Source organism: Haliotis rubra, unplaced genomic scaffold (genome assembly GCF_003918875.1).
Source record: "Haliotis rubra isolate DU_JTF1 unplaced genomic scaffold, ASM391887v1 Scf702, whole genome shotgun sequence".
NCBI lineage: Eukaryota > Metazoa > Mollusca > Gastropoda > Lepetellida > Haliotidae > Haliotis > Haliotis rubra.
In genome coordinates, this window is record NW_025767416.1 from 181,324 (window position 1) to 195,130 (window position 13,807).

General features: G+C 41.2%; 1 protein-coding gene across 1 annotated transcript in view; it reads left to right on the forward strand.

Annotated features, from left to right (window-relative positions):
• Positions 1-13,807, forward strand: part of LOC124258931 (transformation/transcription domain-associated protein-like) — a 105,368-nt gene that overhangs the window by 53,881 nt on the left and 37,680 nt on the right. Inside the window, 17 exon segments of the mRNA XM_046692991.1 lie at positions 452-571; positions 807-899; positions 1,610-1,735; positions 2,450-2,509; positions 3,427-3,494; positions 3,975-4,086; positions 4,663-4,752; positions 4,954-5,120; positions 5,122-5,199; positions 5,809-5,962; positions 6,985-7,092; positions 7,724-7,797; positions 8,681-8,780; positions 9,438-9,545; positions 10,110-10,159; positions 10,161-10,221; positions 13,367-13,456. Coding sequence (XP_046548947.1) covers positions 452-571; positions 807-899; positions 1,610-1,735; positions 2,450-2,509; positions 3,427-3,494; positions 3,975-4,086; positions 4,663-4,752; positions 4,954-5,120; positions 5,122-5,199; positions 5,809-5,962; positions 6,985-7,092; positions 7,724-7,797; positions 8,681-8,780; positions 9,438-9,545; positions 10,110-10,159; positions 10,161-10,221; positions 13,367-13,456 — 1,659 coding nt within the window.

The following is a 13,807-nucleotide window of genomic DNA, read 5'->3' on the forward strand; positions in this document are numbered from 1 at the left end:
CAAAAGATGTTAAAATATGGCACTTGTTGGTCCCTGCCTGGCGTTCGGCATTAATGGGTACAACAAGGACTGGTCGGCTCGGAGTCAGTATAATGTGTCTGAGTGGGGTATTCATGCTTCACTGCAGCATGGTATCTCAGTGTGCTAGCACTATAAAACCAGCTTCAGTCTGAGCTAGTACAAGCAGCCACACATACACATACAGACGCATGCACGTTGTCATATGAGCGAAATATTCTCAGGTACGACGTTAAACCCACTTTCACCTCACCTCACCTCTTGGGTCACTGAATGTCAACATGATTATGAATGATGTTCCCCTCCAGACTGTGTAGTATTACTGGAATATTGCCTGATCTGAGGCTCTCTCACTCAACCATTCCCATGTTTAAATTTCACCACTCGTAAAACAGGATCAGGGGATGATACTGTAAACCTGATAATGTTTCAGGCTGGGAGTCCTTTCCGAGAACCTCTGATGAAATTTCTGCTGCGTTACCCACCCGAGACAATTGATCTGTTCCTGACAGACAGCACCCTCAAGGATCAGCAGTGGAACAGATACTTAGAGGTAATACCTCAGTTCCAGTGCTAGGCACTCTTCTAAATGCCCAATAGGGCCCCAGGTTTCTCTTAATAAATGAGGATGTGATAATGAGTGATTTTAAGATCCAGTTTAATCTAAGCATTTGAAGGAAATTCCATTTTGATCTTAACCTTTAGGATGAAGTTAAAATGATGATGGTTGTTGCTGATGTTGCTTCTTGTTGTCCTGTACTCATAGGAATTGGTGTTTGCTCTTTCAGTATCTTTTGAAACACAAAGATGGCCAGCCATTCAGAGATGTTCTTCAGTCCAACCCAATGAGGCTCGTCAACATGGCATTTGGACAGTTACAGGTTGGCTGACTTTGTCTTTTATGTTGTGAACATCTGTAGAATGTTCTGACTACTTCTGCTTATCTGTCATCTCTTTCTCAGATTGTCTATATCTAAAGCACTGGCCAAATATTATGGGAATTAAATCAGGAATAATGACATAGTAATAGAGGATGTTTTTACCATCTAAATCAGTGGGGTTAGTTTGTTTGTTGATTGGTTTGTTCGTTTGTTGGAGGATGGGAGGGGGTTTACAGAATTGGGGGTGGGTTTTACACAAGGGGTGGGGGTGGCTGAAGAGTGTACAGCAAAAACGGTACAGTCCAAAGACCGGTTATGCCAACATTATGACTCGAGAAATTGTTTGCCATAAAATTTGGGATATTTATTTCAGTGGCATGCATTTGCGACTTTATGATGGATATCAGCGTTGCTAGCATATTGACTTTTCAATGTCTCATGGCCATTTCTTCCAAAGGCACCATGCTGGGGATTCAGTGTGGAACAGGTTCCGTGTACCTCGTGTTTGTTGTGAGAAATGTCTACAATGGCGATGAGGTTGTCAAGCTCTGTGACTGAATGGTTTACATTGTTCCTGGATCATGGATCCATGGATCATTAGTCTTCCCTTCAGTGATTGTTTTGCCAGGATCGACCGAGCCATGTACAGGCTGCTCTAATATCGCTATAATATTGCTGGTGTTAAACAGCTGACTTATTTGACTCCACAGACACAGAGTGCATCACCGCTGACGTCGGCTGCCACCACCAAGTCCGAGCTGCAGTACCAGGCTATACGCCTCATCAGCATACTCGTCCACTTCCACGAGGAATGGCTGCCCAAACACTCGCAGGTGGTGAGTACATTCACGATGGTCAATAGGTGTCCCAGTTGGACAAGGTTAGAAATAGATTCACTCATCAGTCCACAGAAATTACCTGTTAGTCAGTTGCCATCTGCCTGAGGGTAAATATGGCAGTTCACAAGGAAATATTACTGGAATTTATTGGTCTCAGACCCCATGAAGTTCGTAATTAGAATTGGTCTTCAACCCATGCATATCATGACTCGGTTAATGGGATTGGGTGATCAGACTTGCCAAATTGCTTGATGCACATCATTACATCCCTTTCGCTTGATTGTCTGGTCCAGACCCGATAATTTCCAGACTGAAGTTATATGGCTGAAAAATTGCTGTATGGGTGTTAAGCAATAAACAGGAATTGGGAAAGACAGGGGCCATGGGCCATTTTGCACATTAGAATAAAAAATGGCCCATTAAAATTTTGAAATTTATATTGATTGGGCAGTGGCCCATTCTAAATTCAGAAAATGGCTAATAATCCTGAAAATGGCCCATTGTCAAAGTTCTCTATCCCAATCTCTGAATAAACAACCAAAATTATTCTCATACCACTGGACATGTTGATGTTAAGACTATGTAAGGTGATCTGTGTATGATCAACACATGATCGGAGAAGATAAGCATATAATTTGCTAGTGTTTGTAAGCTGTTGACTTGTGGTCCCCCTGATAGTTCAGTGTTATGATAATGTTCCTCCTCCTACAGGTGACCCAGCTCCTCAAGATCTGGGTGTCCGACAGCTTCCAGGAGAGACACAAGAAAGTGGTAAGTCAAAGTTTTTATAACATCACCAATCACATGATCCGTAATCAGGTTTGATATTAAACATGAAAGCTTGTGCCCAGAAAGAGGAAATTTGATTGTTTAATTCTTGAGTGCATCACAACTAAAGACTATGATTAGGTACCTGACTCTGAGGGTGTGAGTTCGAATCCTGGATGGGGCTCAACTCAAAAAAGTACTCGAATTTGTACTTTACTACTTTACTAATTTGACCACTTTCTAAATGGCATTGTATAATCATAGCTTTTGGTCGTGGGAGCCGTACCAATTAACACCTATCAGAGGGATACACAAAGCCCGCAGTCTAGACTACCAGTTGTCAGACTTCCATTTTTGTGGAAGTCGCGGTAGCTGAGCGGGTTAGGCGGCTGGCTATGTGTGCTGGCGATTAGGTGCCTGACTCTGAGGGTGTGAGTTCGTAATCCCGGATGGGGCTCAACTAAAAAAATTACTAGAATTTGTACTTTACTAAGAAAGTGAAATCCCAAATATAACGTATGTTACATTTGACCACTTTCTAAATGGCATTGTGTAATCACAACTAAAGACGTTAAAAAATGGTTCGGCCTGGAAGCAGCACACTGTGCCTGGGTAGCCATGTCAAACTGCGGTATGGTATTTCAATCTGGTGTCTGGACAAACAGACACACACACCAATAGACACACATGCATGCATAGCATGCTGTAGTTGCAATAATCTTGCAACAGTGTTAATTCCCATTTCAGTGTGTAACCGTCCTGATTCCCCGTTACTGTATTTTGTGATCAGGCTGTTAAGAGCTATTTGAACTTATCCGTGCTCAAGTATTGCCCTAAAGCTGATTGCTGTACTTGTACCGACACTTGCGGAGATATATTCTGTTTCTAATGTTAATGTGTGGTTTGTTTGTTTTCACCAGGATTCCCTGGACTTTGTCCATTGGAAGGAGCCTGCTCTGTTGGTCCGTTGTCTCCTCAACTACTTCAAGTGAGTCACTGGTTGCCATGGAAATCTACTTGGTAGTAATGCTAACCTCAGTCACCATGCTTTCTAACTGCAAAATTTCTTTCACTTGAAGGACTTTCTCAGGGAGTTATGTGTAGTTTGTGTGTTATTGGGCAGTAAAGCTAATAAAGATTCTGCTGTGACCACAAGATTATATCATACTTACTTGTCAGTGAGAGGGTACTGTTTTAACCACTTTTAGCAGTATCACACACGTGGACACCAGGAATGGTGATGGTATTGCCTGAGTTTGGTTTTACGCCGCTTTTTAGCAATATTCCAGCAACATCACGGCGAGGGACACCAGAAATGGGCTTCACACAATGTACCCATGTGGGGATTCGAACCCGGGTCTTCGGCATGACGAGCCAACGCTTTAGCCACTAGGCTACCCCACCGCCCCACCAGAAATGGTGATGGTATTGCCTGATTTCTACATGATGGGTTTTCCTCCTTCCTCAGACATCACACAAATGAGATCGACCTCCTGTTCCACATCCTGCGATGCTTCACTCACAGATACATCCCACAATTCCAGTTTGTCAAGGAGTTCCTTGATGACACTGTGGCAACGGTAAGTTTGGTGCTGTCAACAAGTATAAGTTCCTTGTTCTAGTTACACTTTCTATGTTTATGGACATTTTTTCCCCAAAATTTGGGTCATTAGTAAATATGGAACCAAAATAAAATGCTTCAATTTGCATCTTGTTTGTGAGGAAACTGAGTGTCAGTAAGATGAGTTGGATTGAACAAGTACAGTGTTAATACAGGAAAGCTGTAATCATGAGCTGGTCTAGAATCCAAGTGATACAACAAGTAATGCCTTGCTGTATAAAGGCAAACAGATCATGGCAAGGATGTAACATAGTCACAAATGCAAATCACCCGTGAAGGTCCTGGGTTAGAATGAACCTTCAGTAACCCATGCTTGTCGTAAGAGGCGACTAACAGGATCGGGTGGTCAGGCTCGCTGGCTTGGTTGACACATGTCATCGGTTCCCAATTGCGCAGGTCGATGCTCATGCTGTTGATCACTGGATTGTCTGGTCCAGACTCAATTATTTACAGACCGCCGCCATATAGCTGGAATATTGCTGAGTGCGGCGTAAAACTAAACTCACTCACTCACAAATGCAAATCTCTGTTTCAGACGTATGACATTGAATGGAAGAGGAAGGCTTTCTTCAAGTTCGTTGATGTCTTCCATGACCAGAACTGGCCACAAGAGCTAAAAGCAAAGGTAAGTATGTGTCACAATCTGGACAATGAAGCAAGAGGGAGATGACCATCATAGTGTTGAGGCTGGTGCATCTGTAAACAACAAGCAAACAAATCACCACACAATACTAGACATGATTTGTTCACATGCTTAGCTAATAGAGATATGTTCTGTTTCAGGAATGTATACAAGGTCAACTTATTGTAATACATTCTCTTTCAGATTCTGCAGCACGTGCTGATCCCTTGCTTCCAGACATCATTCGAGCGAGGAGAGGGGGATCTCCTCATTGGGGGACATCCTGCCCCTGACCAGGACAACGAGGACAACGTCATCAGCATCTTCATCACCCGCATCATCGACCCCGAGAACCCGTTCGGTACATCTGACGCTGCGGATCCTGCTGCTGCAGTTCTCGTCACTGTTGGTGGAGCAGGCTTCGCCCCACATCCATGATGCTGCAAACAAGTAAGACTGACTGACTGACTGAATGAGTTTGGTTTTATGCCGCTTTTAGCAATATTCCAGCAATATCACGGAGGGGGACACCAGAAATGGGCTTCACTCATTGTACCCATGTGGGAGTCGAACCTGGGTCTTCGGCATGACGAGCCAACGCTTTAACCACTAGACTAACCAACCGCCCCAAACAAGTAAGACATGCAGTGGTACCAGTTGGGGAAATTTGTAATTTAAAGTGGACATGAATTGGTATTATTTCATTATGACAAGAATGTAAAAGCAGTGGGATTGTCTTGTATAGCATTGACTTGTCACAACAAAGACTGGGATGCGGTTCCCCACGAGGTACAATATTTGAAGCCTGATTAATTATACAGCTGGAATTGGGTTTTCGATGAAGTCTTGTTATAATACATGCTGCATAAAGTGTATGTAAGCTAACCAAGACATACATCCCTCAAAAGAAGTAAAAACACAAAATCTGTCATAGCATGGCAGACTAACTGTAATCATTTGGAAAAAAAATGTGTTCTCTAGCTCTTTTTTAGTAGCAGCGAAATGTTTTTCCTTGGCATCATATGGAGACTTGACTGCCAGGAATCTGTATATTTTCAGGAAACAAGGCAACAAGTTGCGGAGGTTGATGACCTTTGCTTGGCCATGTCTGCTGTCCAAGAACTGTGTTGACCCGGCAACCAAGTACCACGGCCACCTACTGCTGGCGCACATCATTGCTAAGTTTGCCATCCACAAGAGGATTGTGCTACAGGTACGTGCCTTTCCCTCGTCTCACCAGTCACTGGAAATGCAGGATATCTGTTGTCCAGGAGGGAAGATAAAGTCTGATGATAATATAATATGTGGAGAATCCCTCATTGCTCTTGTCATGCTTCTAGTCACTGGATCCGTGAAGGTCCGGGTTAGAATGAACCTTCAGTAACCCATGCTTGTCGTAAGAGGCGACTAACGGGTTCAGGTGGTCAGGCTCGCTGGCTTGGTTGACACACGTCATCGGTTCCCAATTGCGCAGATCGATGCTCATGCTGTTGATCACTGGATTGTCTGGTCCAGACTTGATTATTTACAGACCTCTGCCATATAGCTGGAATATTGCTGAGTGCGGCGTAAAACTAAACACAATCACTCACTCACTGGATTGCATGAGTACAACATTGAACAACATGATTCTAAATTCTAAATAAATACTGTTTAGAACTTTTCATGCTTAGAACTTTCCATGCGAGTAAGTGAGTATGTTTTTATGCCTCTTTAGCAGTATTCCAGCAACATCATGGCAGTGACTAAGAAATTGGCTTCACACATTGTGTTCATATCGAAACTTTGTCTTCGTCATGATAAGTGAACACTTTAGGTTTTAGGCCTCTTTAGCAATATTCCAGCAACATCACGGCAGTGATACAAGAAATGAGGTTCACACAGTGTCGATATAAGGATTCGAAACTGAAGAGCGTATGCTTTAAACACTAGGCTTCCCCATGCCCATTTTTCATGTAAACCAACTGGACTAATTAGCTAAATAAATTTTTTTTACAATAATAGTTCTTTGTAAGATTCTATCCTTTTAGTAAATAATGCACAAAGCACTCTGAGGAAAGTCAAGGTTCCATCAAAGACTTGATGGAACGGATAGGTCTGATGAAAGCTCTGAAGGCAGTGTAGATTGCAGAGTGGCCAAGTTCCAGGGGAAGGTTGTTCCGTTGTTGATGCCAGCTCAGGTATGCTGTAATTACCCAGGTCCTACAGGATATTGTGTGGTGTGTGTTGTTCCAGGTGTTTCACAGTCTACTGAAGGCCCATGCTGTGGAGGCTCGGAGCGTTGTGAGACAAGCTCTGGAGATCCTCACGCCAGCCATGCCAGGCAGGATGGAAGATGGAAACGTGAGTTGTTGACCTACAGACAGTATAGACAGTGTATCACACACAGCATAGATGGGATCTGTCCTCAAGAATAGCTTTGGTATCCAAGCCAGATATTTTATGAAATATCTGTCATCTTAAGTCCAACAATGTGAAGTAGTGGGAAGTTGTTTGAAGATGGCTTTTGAGGGTTAAGGGAAGAAGATCTAAATCGAAAGTTTATATCATTTTTACTTTGGATGATTGAGGTTTGTCTTTTGACCTGAATAAAAAAAAACGTGAAAATATGTACTGTCTGTGACGTGTGTGGTAGATGTAGTTGTAGTGTGGAGTAGTTGTAGTAATGTAGTCGCCAGTGATGTCTTTTCTTGATCTATAAACGTGATAGAAAATAAGGCAAAAACATGTGTAGGGTAATTCCTTGAGAAAGCTGTACATTTCCTATAAGTATGAAAAATCTCCAAGAAACCTGAAAGTGACCTTTTTTAAATTCCCTCGGTGCCGAGTATGTTACTGATCAATAGACAGCGGAAGTGTGTGGTGATGTTTGCATGTTGGTGTTGTCATAGTGACGGTGTTGCTGGTGTCGACAGACGGGCAGTTATCTCCTTTCTAAGCTTATTTTTTCGTGATAACGATTTAGCTTCCACAGGGGATGCTTACACACTGGACCAAGAAGATCATTGTGGAGGAGGGCCACAGTGTCGGACAGCTGGTGCATATATTGTGAGTATAGACAGAGCTTTGAATGTGTATTGAAGGCACATGGAGGAGGGAGGAAGGCAAAGAGGGAATCAAGGGACACTGAGGGGTAGTTGAGGGGGGTCAAGAGACCCTGATATGGGGGTTGAGGGGGGAGTCAAGGGACAATCTGGACCAGATAATCAAGTGATTGACATCACAAGCATCAATTGATGCCACTGGGAAACGATATCATGCATCAAGTCAGCGAGTACAACCACCAGATCCGATTAGACACCTCCTTTGACGAGCATGGGCTGCTAAAGACCAATCTTAACCAAGATCTTCATGGGTCTGTATTAATCTTTGGCATATCAGTATCATATGTGAACTTTTCACTGTTCGAATGCTACTAATATCCCTGATGGGGAGTGAAGTTGGGTCCAACTGTGCATTCAAGATTATGTTCTTTCATAATATGTAACCGCCTCCGTGGTGTAGTGGTTAGAGCGTCCGACCGAAGAGCGAAAGGTCGCTGGTTCGATCCCCGACCGCCTCATACCAAAAGACGTTAAAATATGGTACTTGTTGGTCCCTGCCTGGCACTTGGCGTTAATGGGTACAACAAGGACTGGTCGGCTCGGAGTCAAAATAATGTGTCTGAGTGGGCTATTCATGCTTCACTGCGGCATGGTATCTCAGTGGGCTAGCACTATAAAATCAGCTTAAGTCTGGGCTAGTACAAGCAGCCGCACATACACATACACACGCATGTACGTCATATGAGCGAAATATTCTCAAAGCATGATGTTAAACCCAATTTCACCTCACCTCACCTCATAATATGTATCTGTGTGTGAGTGGTGAGCAGATGGTGGATGTAGTTGCTCGGTACAGGAGCAAGGTCTTAGGTGTGGGTATGTTACAGGCAACTGGTTGTGCGACACTACAAGGTGTACTACCCAGTCAGACATCATCTCATACAACACATGGTCAACTCGCTGCAGAGGCTGGGATTCACGGCAAACGTATGTATAACATTCCTTGGAGCAAAACTAGAAAATATGAACTTGAATACACAGATATAAATATCAATAAATGATACGTTTTTATAGTGCCTAATTTTACCTGCAATTTTTTACTTGCACTTGAATATTGGTTCAAATTTATGGATGTTGTTTTTTAAAATAGGATTAGGACTAAATGTTATCAAATAAATAGATAAAAAGATTAACTGCAAGTTGAAAGAACGATGATTGCTATGTCATGCACACATTTTTGCAGATATCATACCGTCACCTACAGCTTTCTTGACTTAGATTATCGGGATTGAGTTATGTTCATGGTAGTACTGAGACAGTCACAATTTAAATATTTCAACATTCACTTACGACAATCATAGCAGTTATATTCCTGTCTGCAAGTGGATAACTGTTTGGCTGGTGTTATCTCCCCTGATAGGACTTATGACCTCCCATTTTAGAAATGTCGATACAGTGTGCGAATTGCGAGAAAGCCAGGTAGACATGGAAGTTGGTGTACTTTCTGCCAAGAAGTAGCCCAGAAACGTCGAGTTATACAATAAAGAAGTTGTCATCCATATACTCATCTTATATTTCTGCTAGTGGATTGTATAATGTGTGGCATGTCTTCCTCAGTAGTGGATTGTATAATCTCTTCCTCAGGCGTCCATTGAGCATCGGAAGCTGGCCGTGGAACTGGCGGACGTGATCATTAAGTGGGACCTCCAGAGAATCAAAGACGACCAGGATCTGCCAGGGGGCGTTATTGAGGTGAGTTTGAATTTCCATAGCAAGGACATTTTGTATGACTTTTAGTTGGTTCACAACATTTATGGCCTCAAATTCAGTGTAGGAAGTTGTTGTTGTTTTTCGAACTTATTTGATACTACTGCTATTGAATGGACTGACTGACTGACTGACTGAGTGTGGTTTTACGCCACTTTTAGCAATATTTGCTATTGAATGGAAACTATTGCAAACAATAATAGGTAGTGGCAGAAATTATTGCAAACTATTGCAAATAAAGTACTCTTGCTGATGTGTTTCTAACTTTTATCAACTTGTGTTTATGTTTCATGTCAAATACACAGGGGTCAGATTGTTGTCATATCCAAAATAATTAATCCAATATGTTTTAAGCATGTAACAAGTGTTTATGTGTAAAATATGTACATGATGCACTTGAGTGATTTGATTGTGAGAGCATGGTAACCAATGATGTGACCATGATCTGCCCAGTATTGTGCTTCAGTTTCGTTGTAGGGCTATCTCTCAGACATATTGCCTGATCTCAAACAAAGGATGTTTTGATGATTAATTGCTTGTATTTGTTAGCCGGCCCAGGATGTGACACAAGCATTAGCTCAGAATATCCCCGTGAAGCGCTTCGGCATCAATAGACTCTCCCCAGCAAGCAGACAAACGGTCTCGGCACTCTTCAGGCGCAGTGAGTCAAGAATCTGTTAGTATTGCCTGTCTCTTTTCTCACATTTCCTCTTCATTTTTACTGTTAGTCTTAAAAAGATACTAATTTCCAGAGTTAATAGTAAACATTTATTCAGTATTGGCTCAGTTCAACACTATTATTATTATTACTGTTATAGCAGTAGTGTCCAGGAGAAAGTTTCAGTTTTGTTGTTGTAACTCGTAGAAATGAAATGTATTGTTTACATGTCATCGTAGTACCTTGTTATAGAACACGCTGTGTACATATTGTATACATATCTGTGTTTAGAGTTTTATATAGTTTAGTATCTTATCTCAGTTGATTAGTTTGATGTTTGTCTTTTTGTACTAATGTTTTTGTGTTTAATGGTTCTTGTTGCTGAGACAGTGTATTCCTAAACATTAATAATTCTGAGTTTGGGGATGAATTTTGTGATAATTTGATTTGAAAATGTAGATGATAAAAAGATGAATGACATTTCTATTGTTTTGTTATACCTCTTGTTGAGGCAAAATACAAATAGTTTCAACAGACTTTCACTGTTCATGTAATCATGTTGTAAGGTACCTACAAGAGATTTTGAGTAGATCAGAATAATTTCTAACCTTTAAACACAGAAACTAAACACAGCAAGATTTTCATTTTTATAGACAACAGTAATCTACAGTTATAACGAAGTCAGAGGGACCCGATTTTAGTTTGTTATAACCATAGTTCATTACATGCATTTTAACTAAAATATACACACAAAAATTAGCTCAAAATGTCTGTCAATTTGTTGTAAGCATGTTCGATAAGAACATAGTTTACTGTATTTATTACTTTGAATAATTCGGGCGGTGGGGGTAGCCTAGTGGTTAAAGCGTTCGCTCGACTCGCCAAAGATCCGGGTTCGATTCCCCACAAAGGTACAATGTGTGAAACCCATTTCTGGTATCCCCCACCATGATATTGCTGGAATATTGCTAAAAGCGGCGTAAAACTAAACTCACTCACTCACTTGCATTAAATAATTCTGGACGTTGGAGTAGCCTAGTGGTTAAAACATTCGCTTGTCATGCTGATGACCCCAGTTTAAGTCCTCACATGGGCACAATGTATGAAGCCCATTTGTGGTGTACCCCGCTGGAATATTGTTGGAATATTGCTAAAAGTGGCGTAAAACTAAACTCGCTCACTCACTTGCATTAAATAATTCTGGACGTTGGGGTAGCCTAGTGGTTAAAACATTCGCTCGTTATGCTGATGTCCCCAGTTTAATTCCTCACATGGGTACAATGTATGAAGCCCATTTGTGGTGTATTGTTGGAATATTGTGAAAACTAAACTTACTCACTCACACTCTTTAAATAATTCAAGTGTCAGCCTAGTGGTTAAAACATTAAACTTGTCATGCTGATGACCCCAGTTTAAGTCCTCACATGGGTACAATGTATGAAGCCCATTTGTGGTGTGCCCCGCCGGAATATTGTTGGAATATTGCTAATAGTGGCATAAAACTAAACTCGCTTCTAAATAATTCATCCATTCAGTGACTAAGCCAGCTTACACCTGTGTAGATCCAATCGCCATGTAAGGATTCCTGTTCCGTACAATGATAAATCAACTGATTTCCCCCACAATAACCAGACAGCAAGCCAGTTGATATAGGCCTGCTCTTTGGCTGATATCTGTCCAGCTATGTAGCAAATGTCAGTAGTACATAGAGATCAATCTATATAGCAAATGTCGTAGTACATAGAGATCAATCATCGTTAAGTGAATATCGATTATCGATAAATATCTGTCCAACTATATAGCAAATGTCAGTAAAGTACTGTCGGAAATAGAAAAAAACTGTTTTTAGGCTGATACTCTGTATCCCAAAAATTTACACAATTGCAAATAGCATATGTCCAAATATAGGTCCCACTTCGGCCTAACTTGGCATTCAGTGGGATGCGTAATAAGATATCCAGAAAAGCATGTTTACTCTTAAAATCGGGCAAAATAGCGAATAGCTGCTGAAACAATAGATCAGACTATAGATGGCAATTAGGTCACTCAGCCAGGTATGACGACAGACCGTCGACTCACCTGGCATGAAATGCATGTGCTGCCTACAGGCACAAGGGGTCATCTCAAAGATATTTTGTGCTTTTTCATGTGTGTTGACTATGTCTCATCTATTGATTAACATCTTACGAGTCTTTCTTTCATATAGTTTATTTTGAGATTAGTAAAAGAGTATGATACCTGAAACCATAGAAACGCATCATATTAAATGTTTTAAAATATTTAGGTGGCATGACCACCTGATCGCGAAGATTGACAGGACTGGATATTATTTGTAAATTGTTATGACGTGTACTTCCCCATTATAATTGCCCTTAAGGATTATCTTATCTTAGCTGATATCCCCCAGCCCGACCCCAACGATCGTCTGCGATGCCTGTCCAGGTTTTGCTTTTGAGACGAACCTTCCTCTCAGTTTCTTTTTATAGTGACAGTGAGACTCCATGGTAGCTACATCCTTAATAGTTTCAGCATGAAAGTTATTATTTTTTACCTCAGCTATCTTTCATAATGAAGCTACATCTAATTTCAAATTGGGCATTTAAAAAGTGTCCTTTAATACAATATCGTCGCACACTAATTTGCATAATGCCATGGTCTGTTCCAAATAAATCTTTTGGACTTTAAAAAAACCGCATTGCTCATTTCTGCACTAATCTCTCCTCAGTAAAGTCCTTGTTCTACGTTTCCTATGTCCCTACCACTGAGACTGTAGTTAGGCCGAACTTAGTTTAACAGATATTTCACACTTGCACATATCAACTACATAAATTGTAGAGATAAATGAGAAAATACAGTTTTTTTTCAATTCCGACAGTACTTTAGTACCTCCCACATGGGAATGATAAAATTTCAGATTTCATGTCTAAACTATATATGACTAATGTGACGCTAGACTGCCCTGTATTTTATTTAGCTAATGACTAGAGAGAATAGAAACTGATTAGAAGTGTTAATGTGACATTATTGTATTGAATGCATGAGAAAAAGCACTGAAATTCTGGTCATAATTAAACCATCCCCCTGCCCTTTACAATATCATTATAAGAAAAGGAAGCTGTGAGGTTGTACCAACTTTTTTGTATTCCAGAGTACACGCAGCAACAGTGATGTGACGAAACCAGTGGAGAAACAGTACTGCGATGCCGTCGTCAACTTCCTCCTCAGGATAGCTTGCCAGGTCTGTGTGGAAGAAGGTGTAGACTGTGGGGTCGCGATATGATACATATACACAACCAGTTTGTGTGATACAATAGATATCCTGACATTCTTTTTCAGAAGAAGTCCTCCTTGGGGTACATATAAGCATTAAAATGTCCATTTTAAATCCTACGACAGTTGTAACTATATTTTTAATAAAATATTTACAAAACAAAAAACTCGTTTTGTCTTGTGAGACCACCCCTACAGGGCCCCACCGGACCAACACAGCCAAGAGCAGGTAACTCTCGCCGTCTACCTCGTACCTCACTTTTCATGCTGTCGTTCTGTTGAATAGACGCGCGTGGTGTTCGCTTCGAAGTTTGCTCTC